The sequence below is a fragment of the Neofelis nebulosa genome, chromosome 2, assembly GCF_028018385.1.
Source record: "Neofelis nebulosa isolate mNeoNeb1 chromosome 2, mNeoNeb1.pri, whole genome shotgun sequence".
NCBI lineage: Eukaryota > Metazoa > Chordata > Mammalia > Carnivora > Felidae > Neofelis > Neofelis nebulosa.
The window spans coordinates 218,191,405-218,211,946 of NC_080783.1; the positions used below are offsets into that span (position 1 = coordinate 218,191,405).

Consider the following 20,542-nt stretch of genomic DNA (forward strand, 5'->3'; position numbering starts at 1 on the left):
TTTTTTTTTTTATAACTAAGGTACAGTTTATTGTAATAACACCTATAAACAAAAATAACAGGCACATAGTATTGTTTTTGAGAACAAACTGAACTAATCTCTGAAAATACTTACAATCTAAAACTACTACCATAGGAGATTCTAGAAAGTACAAAAATACACAAGCAGAAGTCCATTAGCCATCACAATGATATCATCACATGTCCTGTAGCCTCTGGAAAGCTCTGCTTTTTCACTTCTGAGGGGATCAAAGTAAAAAATACAAATAATATCTTAATATTGTAAACATAATTTTTTTTAAAGGAATTATTTGGTACACCTGAGTGGCTCAGTCGGTTGAGCATCTGACTCTTGATTTCAGCTCAGATCTTGATCCCCGAGTTGTGAGATCGAGCCCTGCACGAGACTCTGTGCTGACCCTGGAGCCTGCTTGGGATCCTCTCTCTTCCTCTGCCCCTCCCTGTTTTCTCTCACACAGGCACGCACTTTTTCTCTAAAATAATAATTAATTAAAACAAAATAATTTGTTTTTATTACATTTGTTTATTTTTGAGAGGCAGAGAGAAATGGAGCGTGAGCGGGAGAGGGGCAGAGAGAGAGGGAGACACAGAATCTGAAGCAGGTTCCAGGCTCTGACCCGTTGGCACAGAGCCCGATGCGGGGCTCAAACCCACAGACCACGAGATCATGACCTGAGCTGAAGTCGGACGCTCAACCGACTGAGCCACCCAGGCGCCCCTTAAAAAGAATAATTCTTATACTGTGGACTATCTAAAAGTGAACACTTTCAGCACTGCTGCCCTGGACCCCTTAATTGTTGGCTGATAGTCACTTAAGCCTCAAAATCTTCAGACATGCTTTGAACCACCCAAATGGAAGCAGTCTTTGAGCCTCGTTCAGTTATTCTCTATCATTTTAGAATATTATAATTTCTTGTGGTTTACCAATTTCTGGAATTATTTTTAAATTATAATGTAAACCTCTAATTGAAATAAATGACAAGTATGTTAGCTCCACCTTGCTTTTCATCTTAATTGTATTCCCAGATTCATGGGGGGCAGGGAGCAGGGAAGGCGTTTGACCAAACCCGGGTGCCCCCAGCAACATCACCAAAGCGCAGGCAGGAAGGGGCCCAGCCCAGGAGAGGGCGTCGCGGCAGATAGGCTGAGGTCCCAAGACCCTGGCCCTGATCCCGGGCCTGGCCTGCTCCCCTTGCTCCCCCCACCCCCACTCCAGATGGACGTGTACTGCTTCCTCTTCACGGACCTACTCTTGGTGACCAAGGCGGTGAAGAAGGCCGAGAGGACCAAGGTCATCCGGCCGCCACTGCTGGTGGACAAGATTGTGTGCCGAGAGCTTCGAGACCCCGGTGCGGAGGCCGGCCCTGCTCCCGGTGGGGTGGGGACGGGGCCCTGATGGACAGGGGCTGTGGTCCTAGCTGGCGCTGATGGGAGCCCCTCCTCACCAGGCTCCTTTCTCCTCATCTACCTGAACGAGTTCCACAGCGCTGTGGGGGCCTACACGTTCCAGGCCAGCGGCCAGGCTCTGTGCCGTGGCTGGGTGGACGCCATTCACAACGCCCAGGTGAGAGCCGGGTGGTGGGCGGGTGGCTGGCCAGGGTGGCCCGTCGGGGGGAGCCGCTCACCGCCCCCTCCCCCACCTGCAGAACCAACTGCAGCAGCTGTGCGCCCAGGAGCAGCCAGGCAGCCAGCCGCACCTGCAGAGCCTGGAAGAGGAGGAGGACGAAGAGGACGAGGACGAGGACGAGGAGGAAGCGGGGCAGAGTAGCGCTTCTGCCGCCAGCTCCCCCACCACCCTGCGCAGGAGCAGCAACAGTCTCAACTCCCAGCACTGGTATGCTCGCCCGGGGCCGCTCTGCGAGCCAGAGCAGGGCAGGCGCCGCGGCCCAGCCCTCCTGACCCCGAGCGGGGCCCTCCTGACCCCGAGCGGGGCCCTCCTGACCCCAGGGCCGCTGGCCCTGAGCGGGGCCCAGACTCCCCACCTTCCTCCGAATGGCTTCGCGCTGCGACCACAACGTGAGGGAGAGGGGTCTGTCTCCCACCAGAGTCCCGGCGGGGATGGCAAAAGGTTTTGACCTTGAGCGCGGACTCTGATCCCCCAGCGCCAGTGGGGTGGAGCTGAGCGGAAGATTCTTTTTTTTTTTTTTTTTTTTAATGTTTGTTTATTCTTGAGAGAGAGAGAGAGAGAGAGAGAGAGCGTGAGCAAGCAAGTGGGGGAGAGGCAGAGAGAGATGAAGACAGAGAATCCCAAGCAGGCTCCGCGCTGCCAGCGCAGAGCCTGACACGGGGCTCAAACTCACGAGCCATGAGGTCACGACCTCAGCCGAGATCAAGAGTCAGACGCTCAACCAACTGACCCACCCGGGCATCCCTGAGCTGAGGATTGTTGCACTGTGTCCAGCTGGAGGGAGGAGTGTGGTGGTGACAGACACCATTATGGGTATCTGTGTTGTAGGCCCAGGTTGGGAGCTCTGGCTCACGGGCCACATGCTTTTGCCATCTCTGAGCCTCAGGTCGGGAGGGTTGAGGCTGTGGACCTCTGCGTTGCCAAGCACTGGCTGTACCAGGCCATCTGGGCTTCCTGAGGCTGGGCTGACTGTCCTCTCCCGGCCCCACAGTGCCTCAGACGGCTCCACGGAGACCCTGGCCATGGTTGTGGTGGAGCCTGGGGAGCCGCTGTCCTCTCCCGAGTTCGAGGGTGGCCCCTTCAGCTCCCAGTCGGACGAGACCTCTCTCAGCACCACTGCCTCATCTGTCACGCCCACCAGCGAGCTGCTGCCCCTGGGGCCCGTGGACGGCCGCTCCTGCTCCATGGACTCTGCCTATGGCACCCTGTCCCCCACCTCCCTGCAAGACTTTGTGGCCCCAGCCCCTGTGGTGGAGCCAGCGCCCCGGCCCCCAGAATTACCACAGGCCCCTTCACCCCCACCCTCACCCCGTCTCCGCCGCCGCACCCCTGTCCAGCTGCTGCCCCGCCCGCCCCACCTGCTCAAGTCCAAATCTGAGGCTAGCCTCCTCCAGCTGCTGTCAGGGGCCACTGCCCGTGGAGCGCCCCCGGCCCCCAGCCGCAGTCTGTCAGAACTCTGCTTGGCCGTTACGGTCTCTGGCACGAGGACTCAGGGCTCCCCTCAGGAAGCCGGGCCCAGCTGGGTTCACCGGGGGGCACCCAGCCCCGGCAGTGGCCCCAAGCCATCAGAGCTGGAGGGCAGAACCAGGTGCCCAGCTGAGGCGCCCGAAAGACCCACCAGGAGGAGCAGAGAGCTGTCCTTGGGGGCCTCACCCAGGGTGCAGCCTGAGCCCCACCCAGGGATCTCTGCCCAGCACCGGAAGCTGACTCTGGCCCAACTGTACCGAATCAGGACCACCCTGCTGCTTAACTCCACGCTCACTGCCTCGTGAGTGGCCTGGGGAAGAGGGCTTATGGCCCAGTGTGTTGGCCTTGGGGGCACTGAGCCCTGGGAATGGGTAGGGGCACTGTCATGACTGGGAGCAGATGGCATTAGGAGGTGGGGATGGGAGAAGGGAGCCTGAGACCTGCTTCAGAGCCTGAATGGCAGTGTCTACAGAGGGTGGTGGGGAAGGGGCCTAAGGAGTCTGGTGGGGCAGGAAGGGTGACCAGAGCCCCCTCTGGAAGTGGCGTCAGCCAAGGAAGGACTGTCTGTCCCTTCCCTTCTCTTGCAGGGAGGTCTGAGCAGACGGAGGCCCCCGAGGGTGCCACTGACCAAGAGACAGCGAACAGCATGCCTCCTGGGGCATCCGGGTCCCTGCTCCGGCTGCTGCCTGCACAGTAGCCAGAGCGCCGGGCAGGACCCCCGATTTGCACTTTGCCAGACTGGATGGAAGTGGAGGAGGGCTCAGCAGAGCTCCAGGCCCAGGCCGCAGTACTTCCTCAGGACTCCCCCCAAGGCCACCCCCACTAACCTGTCCACCCGACCCCTGCAGGGTCCCTTGTTCGCTGCTCCCTGAAGTCACCAGCTCCAATCCTGGGGTGGGCTCCAGGGCGGCCTTTCCCACCTCCACCCTCATCCGGCCCCAAACGGGATGTTTGCTCTCCTGTCCTTGCCTCCCTCTCTCCCAGGCCCACTGGCCACCCCAGGCTCGGGTTGGGCTCTGTGTAAAGTTGCATATTTATTGAGCTTTTGATTCTTTTATAAAGACTTGTATATACTACCAGAAGAAGTTCTTTGCTTTTGGAACCAGCCCCTTTCCTGACTCAGGTGCACTTGAGCCGGGGGGGCAGGGGCCTCTCACTCCTGTCGCCCTCTGTCTGTGGTAGGGCACCCCCGGAGGAGACTGTGGAGAAGCATTAGTGAATTAACAGGACAGAGGTGACCAGACCAGCACCCCCGAGATCACCCCCCATCCCCTGCCTCAGCCACGAGGGCTACCCAGGAGCCCCCCATGAAGTTCTCCCTCCCACGAGGTGCCTCACGGGCCCTGCCCTGGGTGGTCCCCGTAAACTTATGCCAGGGCGGGTGATGCGTCGCAGGCTCTACTGAGAATGCCCGCTGGGACTCCCCTGCAGGGGCGGGGCCCCTGTACCCACACCCAGGCAGTATTGGGGAGGCTGGGTCTCCCAGCTGCGTCGCTGTCGCTGTGGCCCAACCTCTCATGGCTGAGGGAGGGCTCTGAGGCCCAAAGGAGGGAAGTCACTTCACCTGGAAGTTGTAGTCTCAGGGCTGGGGCCAGAACCCAGGCGGGGGGACCTGGATGCTGCCCTGTCCTGTGTACACCTTGCTGCCCCCAGGCCACCTCAGGTGAGCTCAGGTGCGCAGGGGCAGGCTGCGTGGGCTGGGGGCCCCGCCCTGGCCCCCACCCCTGAGGCGGGCTCCCCCGGGGCTGGCTTGGGGCAGAGCGGGCGGAGCGGGGGAAGCCCCCGGGCTGGCGCACGCCTGTCAATCCGAGGGCCCAGCAAGGCGCCAGGAGCCATGGAGTTGCGGCTGGGGGGCTGCACGGCAGCGGTGGCTGCGGTGAGTGGGAGCACGATGGAGGGGGGCGGGCAGCCTGGAGCCTGACCTCAGGCCTGTGTCGCTGCGCTAAGAACCATGGGGCCCCACTTCGCGGGGAAGTGTGCCAGCACCACCACCAACCCCTCTCCACTTAGAGACTCCGCTAGTTAGAGCCTCAGCCGGGCGGGGCCCTTCCGCTGAGAGGAAACCCCCGCCCCGGGGGCCAGAAGGGTCTAGGGGCCCCAGGCAGAGAAGGATCCGGGTCCTCCACCTTACACAAATCAGGAGTGGGGACGGGGCCCCCCGGTGCCTGCCCTGGTGCCCTGGCAGAGGGAAACGTGTGTGGGGGGCCAGCTGGAGACCTCGCTCTGCCTCTCCTGAGCCTGCTCTGTGCACGGGGGGAGGGAAGCTCGTCTTACCCCACATCCATGGCACCTCCCGCCCAAGAACCTGAGAAGAGGGCCTCTCTGAGGGCAAACGCGGTGGGGGGCTCGGAAGGGGGAGAGGCCGGGGAGGGCCCGCATGGCCAGCCCTGTCACAACCAACAGCCACCTGTCTTCCAGGTCCTGCTCCTTGCGCTGCTGGGCGCCCAGGGCCAGGGCGGCACACCCAGTCCAAAGTGTGACTGTGCCTCCAACTTCCAGAAGAGGAGTGGTCTGTTCTGTTGCAAGGGCTGTCCAGCCGGTGAGCAGCCGAAGGGGTGGGAGGGATGTGGAGGGGAAGTGAGGGCAGACAGAGGGAGATGGGGTTCAGGCGGGGTCAGGAGACAGGGGAGGTGGGCAGGGCTGGGGAGGAAGTAGGGAGCCAGAGATAGGAGAGGAGGGAGGGGAAAGAGGGAACCCCCTTTGACTGTCTGACCCGGGTCTGGTTTCCACAGGGCACTACCTGAAGGCCCCCTGCCCAAAGCCTTGTGGTGCCTCTACCTGCCTCCCGTGCCCCCGCGGCACCTTCCTGGCCCGGGAGAACCACCATGAGACCCGCTGTACCCGCTGCCAGGCCTGTGATGAAGAGGGTGAGGGGCCTAGTGCTCAGTTGGGGGACTCCTGAGGACAGGCCATGGCCAGGCTGTTTCTGAAGGAGGTGGCTGGCTTGGGCTTAACCTCTGGTGTGACAGCCCTGTGTCCACCCATCCCAGGCCCCTCCCCCCTCGATCCCACCCTAGGATTCCCTTGCCCCCTCACTTCCTGATGACCCTCCCATCTCTATATATGCCTCAGCCTCTGATCTGGAGCTATCTCCATGCTCCTCTCCCTTTGGGGGTGGCCCCGTCTTTGGCTGCCCCCATCTCCATTCTCCAGGGGATCTGCCCAGGGTCCCCGCGGGGGGGTCTCTGGCCCTGATGGCCTCCACTCTCCCCATCTCCCTGAACACTCTTGCCAGTTTCCCAGGTGGCCCTGACGAACTGCTCAGCAGTGGCAGATGCCCACTGTGGCTGTGACCCGGGCTGGTTCCCCGAGTGCTTGGTCAAGTCCTGCAGGGACGGCTCCCCCTTCCGTTGCCACCCGTGCTCAGACTGCAGGGCCCTGCACCGCCACACACGGGTGCCCTGTGAGTACTCCCGCTCTGGGCTGTCTACCCCTCCACACCCCACCCCTCCCCAACTCCCGCTCTCCCTTCCTGACACACAAGCCATCTCCTGGACTGCAGGTTCCGTCAGAGACACCGACTGTGGGACCTGCCTGCCTGGCTTCTATGAATATGGCAACAGCTGTGTGTCCTGCCCCACGTAATGTCCTGGCTGCCCTGGGACAGGGAGGGGGTTCTGGGAGCAGAGTGGGGATCCCGGGAAGGTGGAGGGAGCTCGGTCCTGTGGTGGGTGGGCGCCATTTCAGGCAGACATTGGATACTGAAGGGAAATCTGCATTCACCTTATGCCAGATAAATAAGGGGTTGTGTCCTTTAGTAATCTTTCCAGCTGTAGGTTAAGGAAGCATAGGATTTGGCCGTTTATAGAGAGTCAAGTTGATACAATTTCAAAACTATGATCTGCCACTCATTCTCTGGGAGATCTTGGGCAAGTGACGTCACCACTCTGACCTGTGGCTTCTCCATGTGCCGATGTTAGCAGGTTCTGCCCCCCCACCCCTGGGGCACAGGTTAAGGGGTAAAACACTTTATCCATTCATTTGCTCTGCAAGTGTTTATTAAGCATCTACTATTTTCCAGAGATGTTCTAGGTGCTGGGGATCCAACAGGGAACAATGTAGGCAAATCCTGGTCCTCATGGAGCTGACATTCTAGTGACCCTCAATCTAGTCTAGAAAAAGCTCCATAAACAGCGGTTGTTGCTGTTGTTTCTGGGGACACCAGTGAAGTTTCAGCAGTCCTTTGGGAACATTCCAGGGTACTGTGGTGCCCAGGGAAGAGACCTGGGGAGGGCAGGGCCTCCAGGATGGAGAGGACGGGGAACCTCTCCTGGTGTCTACTCCCTCACGCCCCCCACCCCACCCCACCCCCTCTTCTTGCAGGAGCACCCTCGGGAGCTGTCCTGAGCCCTGTGTGACTGTTTGTGGCTGGAGGCAGAGTAGGTGGTGTGCTGGGAATTTGGGCAGGATTATTGGGATGGTTGGGGAGGCTGGGGTGTGGCTCCTATCCACCACCCACCGGCTGTTCTTTCAGTGTTCTGGGTGCAGGTGCTCCTGGCTGGCCTGGTGGTGCCACTCCTGCTCGGTGCCACCCTGACCTACACGTACCACCGCTGCCAGCCGTGCAAGCCCACGGTTCCTAGTAAGTACACGCACGCGCACACACGCACATTTCTAGGGGCATCGGGTCTGCACGGGTAGCCCAGAGCCCACTCACCCCTGATGCAGAGGGGGGAAACTGAGGGAGAGAGTGCTGGGGGCAGGGGTGGCACAGGAACCCAAGAGGAGCTGGACCAGCACCCAGGTCTAGGAGTCTTGCCTGGTTGTTAACGAGATGCTCTTGTCTCTCAGCAGATGAAGCTGGGTTGGAGGCCCTGACTCCCCTGCAGGTAAGAATATTAGTAATATTCAGGGAAGAGAGTGAGCAAGAACCCAGGCCTCAGCCTTCTGGAGCTGAGAGGCTGGGCCGTATTATAACTCATGGTCCCCCACACGGGGCACGGTGGCTGGCAGGCACAGAGTAGGCCTAATGAACACATGTGAATTCCCTGAGTAGTCGGTGAATGAGAGCAGCAAGGCACCTGTCTCTTAAGTGGCTTTCAGTCTGGTGGGATCCAGACAGGTAAACAGAAGACAGCTCAGTGGGATGAGTGTCACCATAGGGAGGCCTCCGGCAGGGTTGGGGCCACAGGGGAGGGCAGCCAGGACAGGGTTATTTCAGGCAGAGGAAATGGTTCTTCTGGGCCACCCAGTGAGAGATGAGGGGGGACTTCGGGAGGCAGCCTTGAACAACGTTTGCTGACTGATCCAGGGAATGGCCACTCCCGGCCAGAGACCCCAGGAAGGAGTGACCCCAGGCTGACCTGGGGCCTCTCTTGGCTTCCAGGCCACCCACCTCTCACCCAGGGACAGCACCCTTCTAGCTCCAGCCAGCAGTATCGAGAAGGTCCGTGCTACCCATTTGGTAGGCAATGGCTGGGCCCTTGGCTCCCCTCAGATCCAGGAGGCGCCCTGCGCGGAGGTGATGTGGTCCTGGGACCAGCTGCGCAGCAGAGCCCTCGGTAAGAGACCTCACTGGCCTTGACCCCATTCTCCTGAGCCTGAGATGAGAAGTAATGGTTTCCTGAGGCACCACCTGCCCACTTCCCGTCCCCAGGCGGACGGGGTGCACCCCCCTGGTCCCCCGCTCTGCCCGTGGTCCCACCTCTGGCCTCCGTTCTTGTTCCCCACCGACTCTCTCTGGCCCGTCCCCAGACCCGCCGCCGCCCACGCCCACGCCTTCGCCAGCGCCCCCTGCGGGCTCCGAGGCAGCCACGCTCCAGCCGGGCCCGCAGCTCTACGATGTGATGGACGCGGTGCCCGCGCGGCGCTGGAAGGAGTTCGTGCGCACACTGGGGCTGCGCGAAGCGGAGATCGAGGCCGTGGAGGTGGAGGTCGGCCGCTTCCGCGACCAGCAGTACGAGATGCTCAAGCGCTGGCGTCAGCAACAGCCCGCCGGCTTGGGCGCCGTCTACGCGGCGCTGGAGCGCATGGGGCTGGACGGCTGCGCCGAGGACCTGCGCAGCCGCCTGCAGCGCGGCCCGTGACGCGGGGGCGGGGGCCCACACCGGGCGCCTCTGGGCTCTGGCGGCCCTTGCAGAAGCCCTAAGTACGGTTACTTATGCGTGTAGACATCTTATGTCACTTAATAAGCTCCTGGCACGGCCCTGCGTAGCAGCGCCTGCCGCGCGCCCCCTGGGGTTCTGGTTGAGGCCAAGCGGCATCGACAGATATCGGGAGGGGGCAGGAGATGGCTCAGCAGTGTCTCGGCCCGACTTTGGCCGAGGCCTGGGTATTAAATCTGTGAAGAAAAGCTACTGCTTGGTGCTTCCGAGGGGCTGTGGTATTAAGTGGCCCCGGCTTCGTTTCCTGGGGGGCGTCGTCGAAAGGCCCGGAAGTCTTAGCGCCCCTGGGTCGGGGACCCACGGTGGAACCTAGTGTGGCCCCTGGCGCCCAGGCCGCCCCCGCGCCCCGCTCCCGCCCGGCCGCGGCCTAGTTACCCGACGGAGAGAGGAAGTCGTGGCGACAGCGCGAGAGAGTGCACGTCAGCCGCGGCGGCTGAGAGAGCTTTAATGGGGGTGCGGGATGGCGGGGACCAGGAGGAAGCAGGTGGAGACACAAGCGCAGGGACCCTTGCCTCGCACTCACGCCACCAGCGTCGTGAAAGGGTCTGGGAATCGTGGGACCCGGGGGGAGGGGGGCGCGGACTTCACCAGGGGGAGGGAGAGGGGGGAGGCAGAGGTTGGGCCCCCGGAGCGGCAACTTGGTCCCGACGGGCAGGTTGCCGGTTTCATCGTTTCTGGTAAACAAATGACTGAGAGGAAACCCTCGGCGGGGATGGGAAATGCGGGCCGGGTGCAGATCTGGGTCACGACGGGAGGAAAACCCCTTCCCCAAGCGCGGGGCCTGCCTCCACCCAGGATGCGCCCGCCGCGTGGGTTCCGGGGTGCGGGGGAGGGGGCTGCGGCCGGGCGCGCGCCCCGCAGGAAAACAAGGTCGCCACCCACGGGGCTGGGGAGCACTCTGCGCGACCCTCCACCGAACATGCAAATATATGTAAATGGGCATGCAAATAAGCAGCATCTTTTTTGCGTCAACAGCTTGCTTGGGCACTTTTCCTGGGCGACGGCGGCGGGTGCGTTCCAGCGGCGCCCCGGGCTGGGCATGCGGGGGCCGGAGCGGGGTCAGGGAGAGGTTCCAGCGCGGGAGGGGAAAGGCAGCGCGGCTCCCAGCCCTTTCCGCCGGAGCCGGGCAGGCCGGGGCGAGACTGGGGCCCCCAGAGCTCACGAGGCTGCGAGCAGGAGGGCAGCACCTAGTACTTAGCGATGTCCCCCTTCTTCAGGATGATCTGTCGCTGCCAGGGCGCCAGCTTGCTCTCGTCGTAGCCCAGCGTCCGCAGCTTCTCCGACTGCTCTTTCTCTCGCTGCAACTCCTCCTGCTTCTGTCGCTCCTCCTCTTTCCTAGGCATGGGGCAGGGGGGGGTGGGCAGAGCCGCGGGCAAGCGTGAGACGGTGGGCCAGGCACCGTAAGGGGCAAGTAAGGCGTTCCTGGGGGCAGGAGCTGGGTGGCCAGGGCAATGGGTTCTAGGGGCAGAAGGGCTAGGGGGACTGGGGACTGGGGTCGGGTCAGGAGCCACAAGGATAGGGTGGGAACAGGGAGGGGCTTGGTTGGGGGCAGACTGGAGTCACGGGGACACACACAGGAGCTGGGTGAGGGAGAGGCTGTGGCTGAGTTATTTCTGGCTGGGGTATTACTGGAAACAGGGGTGCTGGGTCAGGAGTGTGGCAGAGGGTGAGCGGGGAGTGTCCTGGGGGCAGGACCCAAGTAGGAGGGACCACATTAGTGGGAGGCAGTGGTGGCTAATTAGGGACGGTTATTATAAAATAGGGGCTAGAGGGGCGCCTGGGTGGCTCAGTCGGTTAAGCGTCTGACTTCGGCTCAGGTCACGATCTCACGGTCTGTGAGTTCGAGCCCCGCGTCGGGCTCTGTGCTGACAGCTCAGAGCCTGGAGCCTGTTTCAGATTCTGTGTCTCCCTCTCTCTCTGACCCTCCCCCGTTCATGCTCTGTCTCTCTCTGTCTCAAAAATAAATAAAAACGTTAAAAAAAATAAAATAAAATAGGGGCTAGAGCTGTGCTGACAAGGCAGCCACTAAACTCAGGTGGTTACTAAGCATCTGAAGTGTCAGAACTGAGACGTAGGATACGTGTACAATGCGCACGGCATCACGAAGACTGCTTTTTAAAAGACTGTAACACATCTCGCTAATGACTTTTACACTGGTTACGTGTTGAAATAATATTTGGATATTTTGGGCTAAGTAAAATGTAAATGTTAAATTCACCTTTACCTTTTTATTTTTCCAAAGTGCCTTCTAGAAAACTTTACACAGTGGCTCGTGTTATATTTCTGTAAGCACTGGGCTAGATTACTGGGCAGAAACCACACTTTGAGGGACAGAGGTCAAGGTTATTGATACTGAAGTTGGGTTATAACTGAAGGCTAGGTTAGTGGGACACGAGGGGCTCGGTAATCCAGGCCGAGGTTATCAAGCCATAAGATCTAGACTTTGGGGCAGGGGCTAAGTTGCTGGGGGGGGGGGGGGAAGAGTCTGGTGGCATTAGTGGGAGCAGAGAGATTGTGCTACAAACCAGACAAGGGGGTGTGCTCAAGATGGGGCTGGATGAAGGGGCAAAAGGACTGTGCCTAAGCCAGGGAGGGGCAGCAGGTCGGCCCGCACTCACCGCTTCTGCTCCCTAGAGGAAAAAGAGACAGCATTATTTGGTGCCACCACCTCAGGGGCATGATCAAGACACCCTACCAGGCCCTGAAGCTTCCGGTCCCCCGGCTCACCTCTCCTCTTCTAGCTTCTTCCGCAGGAGGTCTCGCCTCCAGGCAGGCATGCTGGCCAGCCGGGCCTCCTCCTCTTCCTCCTGAAACACAAGCACAGAACCTCAGGACCAGCATGCGCTGGGAGGTGGGGTTTGGGGGGAGGTGCACCCCCAACCCCGGGAGACCCACGCTAGTCAGGGACAATGGGATATAGACGTCCTTCTACAGAGCAAATAGATGAAGGCGCCTGGCCACAACCCCCTTAGAGGGGGCCTCCTGTGCTCTACCCCCTCATAACTCAGGCCCCCTGTGTTCTAGAGGTGGTGCCAGACAGGTCAGAGCTAAGGTGCAGGAGAGGAGCAGAGAATGAGATTTCCCACTAGGGCAGGCTGACGGATGGCTCCAGGGCCCTGACCTCGACTCTCTGGGCAGACCCATACTTGGGCCCCCACAGACCCAGACCCAGCCAGCCCGGAGGGGCTCAAGCTGGCCTCCACTGCGAAGGACCTTCTGGCCTCTGCACGTCCTGTTCCCAAGCGGAGTAGGCACTACCTCTACAACTGTGTGGCTGCATCGACTTGGCAGGGGCGGAGGCGGGCATCCAACACAGGCAGCTTACAGCAAAGAGTTTTATTACGTGGATGTTACACAGGAGAACACGTCACACGGAACCCTACACATGTGGCTCCCTTGACCTCAAAGAAGTAGCTGTGAATTCCAGTGCGAAACCAAAGAGAGGAGAGCCACACTGCCCCGGGGGGGACCCACGGTCCCTCCCTCCGAGGGGCGGCTGCTTCTACCTGCCTACCATGCAGAGCCGGGCAAGACTGTAGGCCCAGAGAGGAACACCTGGTTTGCCCTGTGCCCTGCCCACCGCAGCCACTGCCCCCCATCTGGTCACAGTGGGCTTCAAAGGCTCTGGCAGCCTGGCCCTGGATACTCTGGGTTTTCCAAGGCCACCCTGCTGGCTTCTGGGTTTTTCCTGTGGGCTTCTGGCCTCCAGAGGGCATCAGACGGGCATCCAAGCCTGGGTTAAGATGCTTGAGGGGGGAAATTCCGATTTCTGCTGCTCAGATGTCAAAAAGCTCTGCCTCCTTCTCCTTCCAGAAGGAGAAGCTGCGGTCGATGTAGCGGCAGATGTCCTCGTTGCTGAACTCGCCCATCTCAGACACCAGCTCCAGGGGGTCTTCGACAGGGGCTTCGGAACCAGGAGGGTCCCACGTCGGGGGAGGCGCGGCTGGCGGAGGGGGGCTGGGGGGCTGCGGCGCAGGAGCTGGGGCCTCGGGCTGCCCCTCTGGCCAGCCCACCGTTTGACCCGGAGGGACCTTTTCTGCCGGCTCTCCCTCCTCCGCCGCCGCCTCCTCCCCCTCCTCCCCTTCCTCTTCTTTTTTCTCTTCTTGCTCCTTCTCCGCTTCTTCTTCCCGGGCTGGCTCAGCCTCCGGGCTGTCTCCAAAGAACTGGCGCCTGAGGTCCTCGAAGCCATCGCTCCAGGTCCGTCGGCCAGCCTCCACCTCCTCGAGCACCACGCGGTGGAAGAGGCGGATGAGCTCCCACGGGTGGCTGCCCAGCCGGTCGAACATCTCGTAGCACAGCAGGTGGCGGAACTTGCGCTCCTCGCGGCTCAGGCCCATCTCCAGCAGCTGGAAGTAGCCGAGCATGAAGAGGTCGAGCGTGAGGCTGTCGTAGCGCGGGGGCGCGCCGCCGTCCAGGGGCGGCAGAAAGTGTTCGGGCCAGTACAGGCCGTGAGCCAGGCCCGAGCCACACGGCGGGCGTACTGGCACCTGCCGCAGCAGGCTCCGCCAGTGGCCCAGCAGCTTGCCCACCACCTGCCGCTGCTTCAGCAGGCGCAGCAGCCGCGCATCCGGGCCGTCGCCGGCCAGCGGCTGGAGAGCGTCGGCGGCCTCGGGGCCCGGGCCCGTGCCGGCGGCCACCACGCGGGGCAGCAGCCTGCGCAGGCGCGCCTGGGCGTGGCGCCGGGGGCCGCGGAAGGTCCACTTGCGCCAGTGCTCCAGGAAGAGGTAGACGATGCGCTCCTTGCGCATATCTATGTAGTCCCGGACGCCGCGCAGCTCGGTGGAGAGCGACGGCTGGCGCGCCGGCTGCTGGGGCTCGGGCAGCGCCGCCTGGTGGTCCGGCGCGTCGGGCGGGCCCAGCGCGCCCACGGAGTCCCAGGGGGCCGGCAAGCCGTTGGCTACCGGGGCGCTTGGCTCCCCGGTGCCGGCCGCCACGTAGTCCTCCTCGAGGATGGGCTCTCGGCCCGAGGCGGCGGCGGGAAGCGAGAGCTTGCGGCGCGAGCCGCGCGAGGGCGCCGAGCCCTGGGCGCGCAGCTCGTAGACGGCGCGGAGATGCTGCACGGAGACGCCGCACTCGAGGATCTCGCGCGCCACCGCCTCGCGACACCAGCTGAGCGAGTGCGAGCGGCCGAGGCAGAGCGGGCCCGGCCTCCAGGGCGCGTCGGGCAGCGGTGCCAGCGGCTGGCCGGTGTCGGCGGCCAGCAGCTCGGCCAGGTGCGCGGGCCGGCCGCCCAGCGCGGCCAGCAGCGTGGCCATGCTCTTGAGCAGCGTGGAGATCTTGCTGCACCAGGCAGGTAGACTGGCTGCGCGGCCGTGCATGCGGCGCGGATCGACGGTGAAGCGCGGCGCGGAAAGGGCGGCCGAAATCGGCAGCAGCTGCTCCAACTCCAGCTCCAGCTGCTCCAGGCGCGCCTCCAGCTTCTGCGCCTTGTGCAACACCTGCAGGTTCTCGATTTGCTGCTCGATGCGGAGGATGTCGGCTTCGGTCATGAGCTCGCCGAAGGGCCCGAGGATGGCGTTGTGCGCGCTGGAGTACCTCCAGCCCTCGCGGGGGTAGCAGCATGAGCTGGCGGACGTCAGCTAAGGCGGGGAAGACAAGAGAGGGGAGGGAGGCGCGTCTCCCTCTGGCCCGGCTCCCGCAGCGGCCGCCGGGGGGCGCCCTTTGCATGTCCTGGGTGGTGTAATGGCTCCGCGGGGCTCTGTTGGCAGGGATGGGCCACGCCCGGCCGGCGGGTGATTACACTGGGGCGAGACTTCGGCCCAGGCCGCTACTCCGGGCGCTGGGCAGTGTCCACTTTGGTCGCTGGCGGGGTCGTTGGGCGCTGTTGCAGAGACTGAGCGGGCAGAGGGAGTCTCCACACCTGGCTTGGTTGCTCATTACACCACCGAAGGAACATGCAAAAGGCGTTGAAGCTGCGACGCCAGGCTGCCCTTTCCCACCCCATCTCAGGGCTGCTGTTTGGAGGCCACATCCCAGAGGGACCTCGCGCATACTGATGACCTCTTGTCAGCTGTCCCCGCAGCCCGAGCCCTCCCTGTGCACGCTGTCAGTGTTTTACTGCTGAACCAGCTTGAAGCCTCAGCTCTCACCCCTTGTCCCCGGCACTAGGGATGATAATCAATTTTATGAGCTAGGTGTGCCAGGAACTTCTGAGAGTTTCGTTCATTCCTCACTTTAGGGCTGGGCTTCTGCAGCCTGGGCTGGGGGGGGCGTCGTCCTCACATCCTCCCGGTTCATCTTGACCCACTACAATCAATCCGTTCCCTCACAGACACATAGGATGATGCTAATTCCCTCACTTAAACCCTCTCCCAGGCTCCCTACCGCTGCAGGAGAAAGTCCATTTTCTTCAAGGCTAGGGCTTGGTGATCTGCCCCCACTGATCTCTCCAGCTCCGCCCCTGTACTGACAGGACAGTCACTGAGCCTGCTCTTTGCCCCACTCTGTTCCCAGCCCACCTCTTGCTCATCTTCCAAGTCCACCTTGGACTTCACTTCCTCCTTCATAACACTGGCCCCACCCCAAATAGGACGGTGGGTGCAGGGCAGCCCCAGGCCTCTGCATGCCCCATCCCAGTGAGGGCAGCGTTGTTAACAGCCCCGTCACTGGCTTCCCTGCTCACTCGGGCTCTCATGTTACCGTGTTTTGTATTCTTGGGGGCACTTATCTCTCTACCAAGATGCTGTGTTTGCTTGTTGGTTGACCCCCTCCCGCCCCACTCCCCAAAGCCACCTTGAAAAGGCCTTGAGATATTCATCGCAAATCCCTAGAGGCTACAACAGTGCACAGAACACAGCACCCAGGACACACGTGCTGAGCCGGTCGGTGGCAAACCACCCTGCCAGCCAAAGACGGTCAATCATCTGACAGATAAGAAAACTGAGGCTGGATGAGGCTCAGTCTCGAAGGCTGGAAAGTGGCGGTGCAGGAAAGGGCCCAGGCCAGTCTGACTGCAGCCCAAAGCCTGCTGGCCACGCAGAGGGCGGTCCCTGGACCAGCAGGTCAGTCTCACCAGGAGCTTCCCAGACACGCAGAATCTCAGCCCCACCCACAGCTCCTGAATCAGAATCGGCATTTTTACAAGATCCCGGGCGACGTGAAGCACGTTCGCGTTTGATGAGCTTTGCCCGTCTCACGGAAGGACAGTCCCCAGGGCAGGGGAGGTCCTCCAACCCTGCTTCCCTCCCCCCCCCCCCACCCCCGCCCCCCAAGGACAATGGGAGCCGCCTGTGGTGGAAAGGCCCCCCGCAGGCCGGCCGGCGATGTGGGGGATGGGCCCGGGTGCAGAAGCCCCGCCCCACCCACCTTCCGTCTCTGCTCCTCCTCCTCCTGAATCTTCAGCTGCAGCTTGCGCACCATCACCTGGCGCTTCCACTCGGGGATGGGCCGGCCCTGCTCATCGTGCGTGGGGATGAGCGCCTCCACGTCGAGCTGCACGCCTGGCGCCGGGGTGGCGGGCGGCGCCGGCGCCACGCTGCCGTTGAGCAGTGGCTGGGGCCCCACGGCCGGCGGGGTGGGGCTGCGGGCCCGAGACGGCGCGGGCGACGCCTGCGGCAGCGGCGCTTCGGGCTGCGGGGAGAAGCGGCGAGGCTGAGTGACCGGCCGGCACGGGGGAGGGGGGCCGGGGCGGGGTACCCGTCGAGCCGCCTACCTGGGAGATCGGCTGCCCGCTGCCCGAGAACACCGTGGTCAGCCCCTTGCTCTGCGGCGTCGGCTTCAGACTCTTGCCGGCCTTGATCTCCGCCAGTAGCTCCGAGTTGTCACCCGTCGGGGACATCATGTTGAAAGACTTGGTGCCTGCACGGAGGCAGGAGAGGAGGTGCTGGCCAAGCGGGGGGTGGGGGGGGTGGGGGGTGGGGGGGGTGCGAGGTCTGCATCCCCGCCGCCCCTAGCCTGCCCCTCTGCCTCCCCCTCCCCAAGTCGGGAAGGGCCGGGCCCCAGATGACAGCTCTCCAGATCCCAGGCCCTGGGGGCGGCTCTTGGGTACCCCAGAGGCCGGCTCCCCCGCTGACAGCTCACAGAGCCCCACCGTCTTCCCGGCCCTACTCACGGGGCATGGGGGCCCTGCCTGGAGGCCCCTGGGAGTTCATGCTGGCTCTTGGGCCGGCCCTGGGGACTCCAGCGAATGTCTCCACCCAGGACACTGACTGACCAGCTCTAAGACACTACCTGTCTGAGGCCAGCCACCCGACCTTTGTCCTGGGTTCCCTGGCTCTGCCAGCCAGGGTGGAGTCTCCCTCCAGCCCTCTCTGCATCAGCAAAGCTCAGTGACCCTTGGACTGAGTTGCCTGGGGCCTCCGTGGCTATATGGGCTCAGGACCCTGGATACCACAACCAAGCCAGTCCCCTCCCCACCTCCCACACAGACAGACAGACAGACAGACAGACATGGACGCAGACACACTGGTTGCAAGCCCGTCGTGTAGCAAAGCGCTGCTCAGCCCTGGGGGACCTAGGAAAGCGGAGCCTTTACTAAGGATACGGGGTGAAGTCACCCAGGAAGAAGGGCCAGGTGAAAAGCATGCAAATAGGCAGGTGCACAGAGTTTGCATTTTCTGACAAGGCCCGCGGAGGCGGCTGGGGTTTGGGAAGGGCTGTCTTTAGAGACCCAGGGAGGGGTGAGGGCTGGGTGAGGGGAACAAAACAGGCCAACAGCTCTTGGGTTCCCCAGGTTGGGGATCCCTGAGCGAGCAGCAGGAGGGGTAAAAGGGAAAGCTGCCAGGCAGGCACTGGCAACAGGCTCATTTATTTGGGCAAAACTGAAAGCCATGGGTAGAATTTGTGTGTGTGTGTGTGTGTGTGTGTGGTGGAGGTAGGAAGGTAGCTGTGGGGCCAGTGGCCCCACCTGTAGTGTGGAGGACCCCTGGCCTGCCGGCCCCTGGCCCTGCCCCCTCCTTTTTTTTTTTTTTTTTTTAAAGCCCCAGGTCCTTGGCCTTGCTTCCCCTGAGCGTGCCTTGTTCCCCGCCCCGCACCTCAGCCAGGAGCCCCGCACGCAGCTACTCACTCTTCCTGTGTCTCAGGACTCTCACTTCTAGGGATTGAGAGGAGAGAAGTGACAGCAAAGTTAGGACAAGGAGGAGGCCGGGGTGAGGCTAGGACAGTGGGGGGGGGGGTGTGGATAGAGAAGGGAGGGCAGGAAGAGGGGAGGGAGACACGCAGAGGAGGGGAGACAGGAGAGGAGGAATTTTCCAGCTCATCTGACCCTGGCTCAGGCTGCTCTGGGGCTCCACAAGGGTGGTCCACCCAGTTCCGGGCTTTACTGCTGTCCCTGAGGACTGGGCAGGGCTGCCACTGGCCCTGGTTCCCCCAGCAAGGGCCTCAAACTTGGCATTGGGTTGGGATAGGGCACCCAGCCCAGGCTCTGCTGAGAAGGGGTTTCTGGAGAAGCCCAAAGTCTATTTTTCTTCCATTCCTAGCATCAGCCTTGCTCCAGAAGGAAAAAGCTAACCCCAGAGCTAGGGCCCTTTCTGGAGGCTCAGTTGGTGGTGGACAAGCTACGATGGGCCCTGGTCAGCAGGGGCTGAGGCTCCACAGGGATCTGAAGGGAGCCCAGGCTGGCCGTACCCTGGACCCGGTTATACCCTTGCATGCCTAGTGAGGGACATGAAGCTTTGGATGTCACTAAACATGGTCCCTGCACTGAGTGGCTGGGTGAAGAAGGCGTGCGCGCGCGCGCACACACACACACACACACACACACACACACACACACACGAGGCACCACCTCCTGGGCCTTGCAGGAGCCCTGGCATGCAAGAGACTGCCCCACCTCACAGAAGAGAAGCCAGGAATCTTGTTCACCAGCCTAGACCTTAAAAGGATGCCCATGGGGGTCATCAGGAGGGAAAGGGCAGAGCATGATGGGTCACTGGCCTCGTCCCCATAGCCGGGTCGTAGCTGGCCTGGGGCCTCTGGGGTATCTGGCCAGCAAGAGCCCTTGAAGCGTCTGAGAAAAGCTAGCTAGCTTGGAGGAACAAGAGATAGGGGTGAGGAGCAGAAGAGAAGCTCAGGATAGAGAAGGGGCAGGACGAAGGTTGGCCCTGCCTCTTTGAGTCCAGTTCTACTTGGAGCTGCCCAGTTAGCACCAGCCCATTAGAAACACCAGCCGCCAGAGCTGGGAGGCCTTCCCTGCTGCATGGGACGTGGGCCCAGAGAGGTCACTGAGGTGCGCTGAGATCACACTGAGGCAACCCAGAGCCTCCTCTTAGGGTTAGGTCCTCACTGGGGTAGGGGCTTGCCGCAGGAAGAACGGGTCGGAAAAGAGGGAGCAGCACGGCGGCAGCAGCAGCTGGGGAACGAGCGATGTCTAGGCTTCCCTCCCCTTCAGGGCTGGCACCGCCCCCCACCCCTCAACCCGCCCCTACTCACTGCCAGTGGACGAGGAGGAGCGACGCTGCCCGCAGCCAGGGCCAGCGCCCTCCAAGGGCAGAGGTGGAGCCGGCGGCGGCGAGCTATGGGCCTCCGGCAGGGGCGGCGGCGGCGGCGGGGGCGGCGGGGGCAGCTCCCTGGACGCCTTGGGGTCCGCGGCGCAGCCGTTATGCACGTGGTTCCCGGGGAGCAGCGCCGCCTGCGGGGGAGCGGAGGGGCTGGCGAGTGAGAAGCGGGCGGCCGGGCCGGGTCCCGGGCGGCCGGCGGGCGCGGGCTGGCAGGCACGCACCTCCTCGCTGTGCGCCATGCCCGGGCGTGTGGCCAGCGGCTCCCCGGGACAGCGGCCCAGCTGGCGGTAGTAGTCCCCCGTGCTGGGCTGCTTGCTGAAAGCGCGGGGCTTGCGGCTGGAGTCCTGCCTCCGCAGCCCGTTGTGGCCGTCGCGGGAGCTCAGCTGCGGGAAGACAGCGGCGGAGGGGCTTCAGGCGCTGGTCCTCGGGGCCTCCCGCGCCCCGCCCCCCCAGCTCTTCACTTTCCCGGGGCTCATGGCCAGCGGCCGTCGAGGGGTGCAGGCAGCCGGGTTCCCAGGCCCTCCGGTCCTCCGAGCGGGGATGGGGCGAGGGTCCCGGGGAAGGGCAGGCTCGGTCGCCCCCCCAGGGAGGGGTTCTGGGCGCAGGCCAAGGGCCACAAGGGCCCCCACTGAGGCTAGAAGGGGCGGGACCAGGGGCGGGTTGACCCAGCCCTGTCGCCAGGGGGAGCCGGAGAAGGGGCAGCTCGCAGTTTAAGCCAGCGCGAAGGCCTCTGCCTCACCCCACGCCTGGCTACCCGGCCGTCCCGCGCGTCCCCAAGGCTCTGCCGAACCCTCTCTTTCAGGGACCCCGACCCCGAGGGAGCCCTCTCAGAGCCCTTGTCCTGTTAGGCTCCTGGTTGCCCAAGGCTCTAAGCCGCGCGGTCCCGGG

At 62.7% G+C, this 20,542-nt stretch overlaps 3 protein-coding genes across 25 annotated transcripts in view; 2 read left to right on the forward strand and 1 right to left on the reverse strand.

Annotated features, from left to right (window-relative positions):
* The window catches only part of PLEKHG5 (pleckstrin homology and RhoGEF domain containing G5), a 35,301-nt gene extending 31,111 nt beyond the window's left edge, over nucleotides 1-4,190 (forward strand). For 7 of the 9 annotated variants that reach the window (XM_058719281.1, XM_058719284.1, XM_058719286.1 and 4 more), the window contains 5 exons: nucleotides 1,237-1,369; nucleotides 1,469-1,584; nucleotides 1,667-1,854; nucleotides 2,639-3,415; nucleotides 3,702-4,190. In XM_058719281.1, coding sequence (XP_058575264.1) covers nucleotides 1,237-1,369; nucleotides 1,469-1,584; nucleotides 1,667-1,854; nucleotides 2,639-3,415; nucleotides 3,702-3,711 — 1,224 coding nt within the window. In that variant the 3' untranslated portion in view covers nucleotides 3,712-4,190. Of the gene's footprint in view, nucleotides 1-1,236; nucleotides 1,370-1,468; nucleotides 1,585-1,666; nucleotides 1,855-2,638; nucleotides 3,420-3,701 lie in introns of those variants that run through there. The other 2 variants (XM_058719280.1, XM_058719283.1) reach the window with 1 other exon arrangement.
* A 79-nt stretch (nucleotides 4,191-4,269) lies between these two features.
* TNFRSF25 (TNF receptor superfamily member 25) lies at nucleotides 4,270-9,410 on the forward strand. 3 transcript variants are annotated; one of them, XM_058719290.1, is made up of 10 exons: nucleotides 4,270-4,990; nucleotides 5,533-5,653; nucleotides 5,847-5,981; nucleotides 6,350-6,517; nucleotides 6,617-6,695; nucleotides 7,438-7,493; nucleotides 7,589-7,696; nucleotides 7,906-7,943; nucleotides 8,441-8,615; nucleotides 8,809-9,410. In XM_058719290.1, the coding sequence occupies exons 1-10, from the start codon at nucleotides 4,949-4,951 to the stop codon at nucleotides 9,138-9,140; spliced, it is 1,254 nt and encodes a 417-aa protein (XP_058575273.1). In that variant the 5' UTR covers nucleotides 4,270-4,948; the 3' UTR covers nucleotides 9,141-9,410. The 3 variants fall into 3 exon arrangements, with proteins under 3 accessions (XP_058575273.1, XP_058575271.1, XP_058575272.1); XM_058719288.1 differs by lacking the exon at nucleotides 4,270-4,990 and adding an exon at nucleotides 4,997-5,451; XM_058719289.1 differs by lacking the exon at nucleotides 4,270-4,990 and adding an exon at nucleotides 4,997-5,451 and having other exon boundaries at nucleotides 7,909-7,943.
* A 217-nt stretch (nucleotides 9,411-9,627) lies between these two features.
* ESPN (espin) overlaps nucleotides 9,628-20,542 on the reverse strand; it is a 31,890-nt gene continuing 20,975 nt past the window's right edge. For 4 of the 13 annotated variants that reach the window (XM_058719267.1, XM_058719265.1, XM_058719269.1 and 1 more), the window contains 5 exons: nucleotides 19,587-20,037; nucleotides 18,223-18,249; nucleotides 16,870-17,015; nucleotides 16,524-16,787; nucleotides 12,540-14,797 (listed from right to left, as the gene is read on the reverse strand). In XM_058719267.1, coding sequence (XP_058575250.1) covers nucleotides 12,995-14,797; nucleotides 16,524-16,787; nucleotides 16,870-17,015; nucleotides 18,223-18,249; nucleotides 19,587-20,037 — 2,691 coding nt within the window. In that variant the 3' untranslated portion in view covers nucleotides 12,540-12,994. Of the gene's footprint in view, nucleotides 10,554-11,836; nucleotides 11,849-11,945; nucleotides 12,026-12,539; nucleotides 14,798-16,523; nucleotides 16,788-16,869; nucleotides 17,016-17,268; nucleotides 18,172-18,222; nucleotides 18,250-19,586; nucleotides 20,038-20,542 lie in introns of those variants that run through there. The other 9 variants (XM_058719275.1, XM_058719272.1, XM_058719277.1 and 6 more) reach the window with 9 other exon arrangements.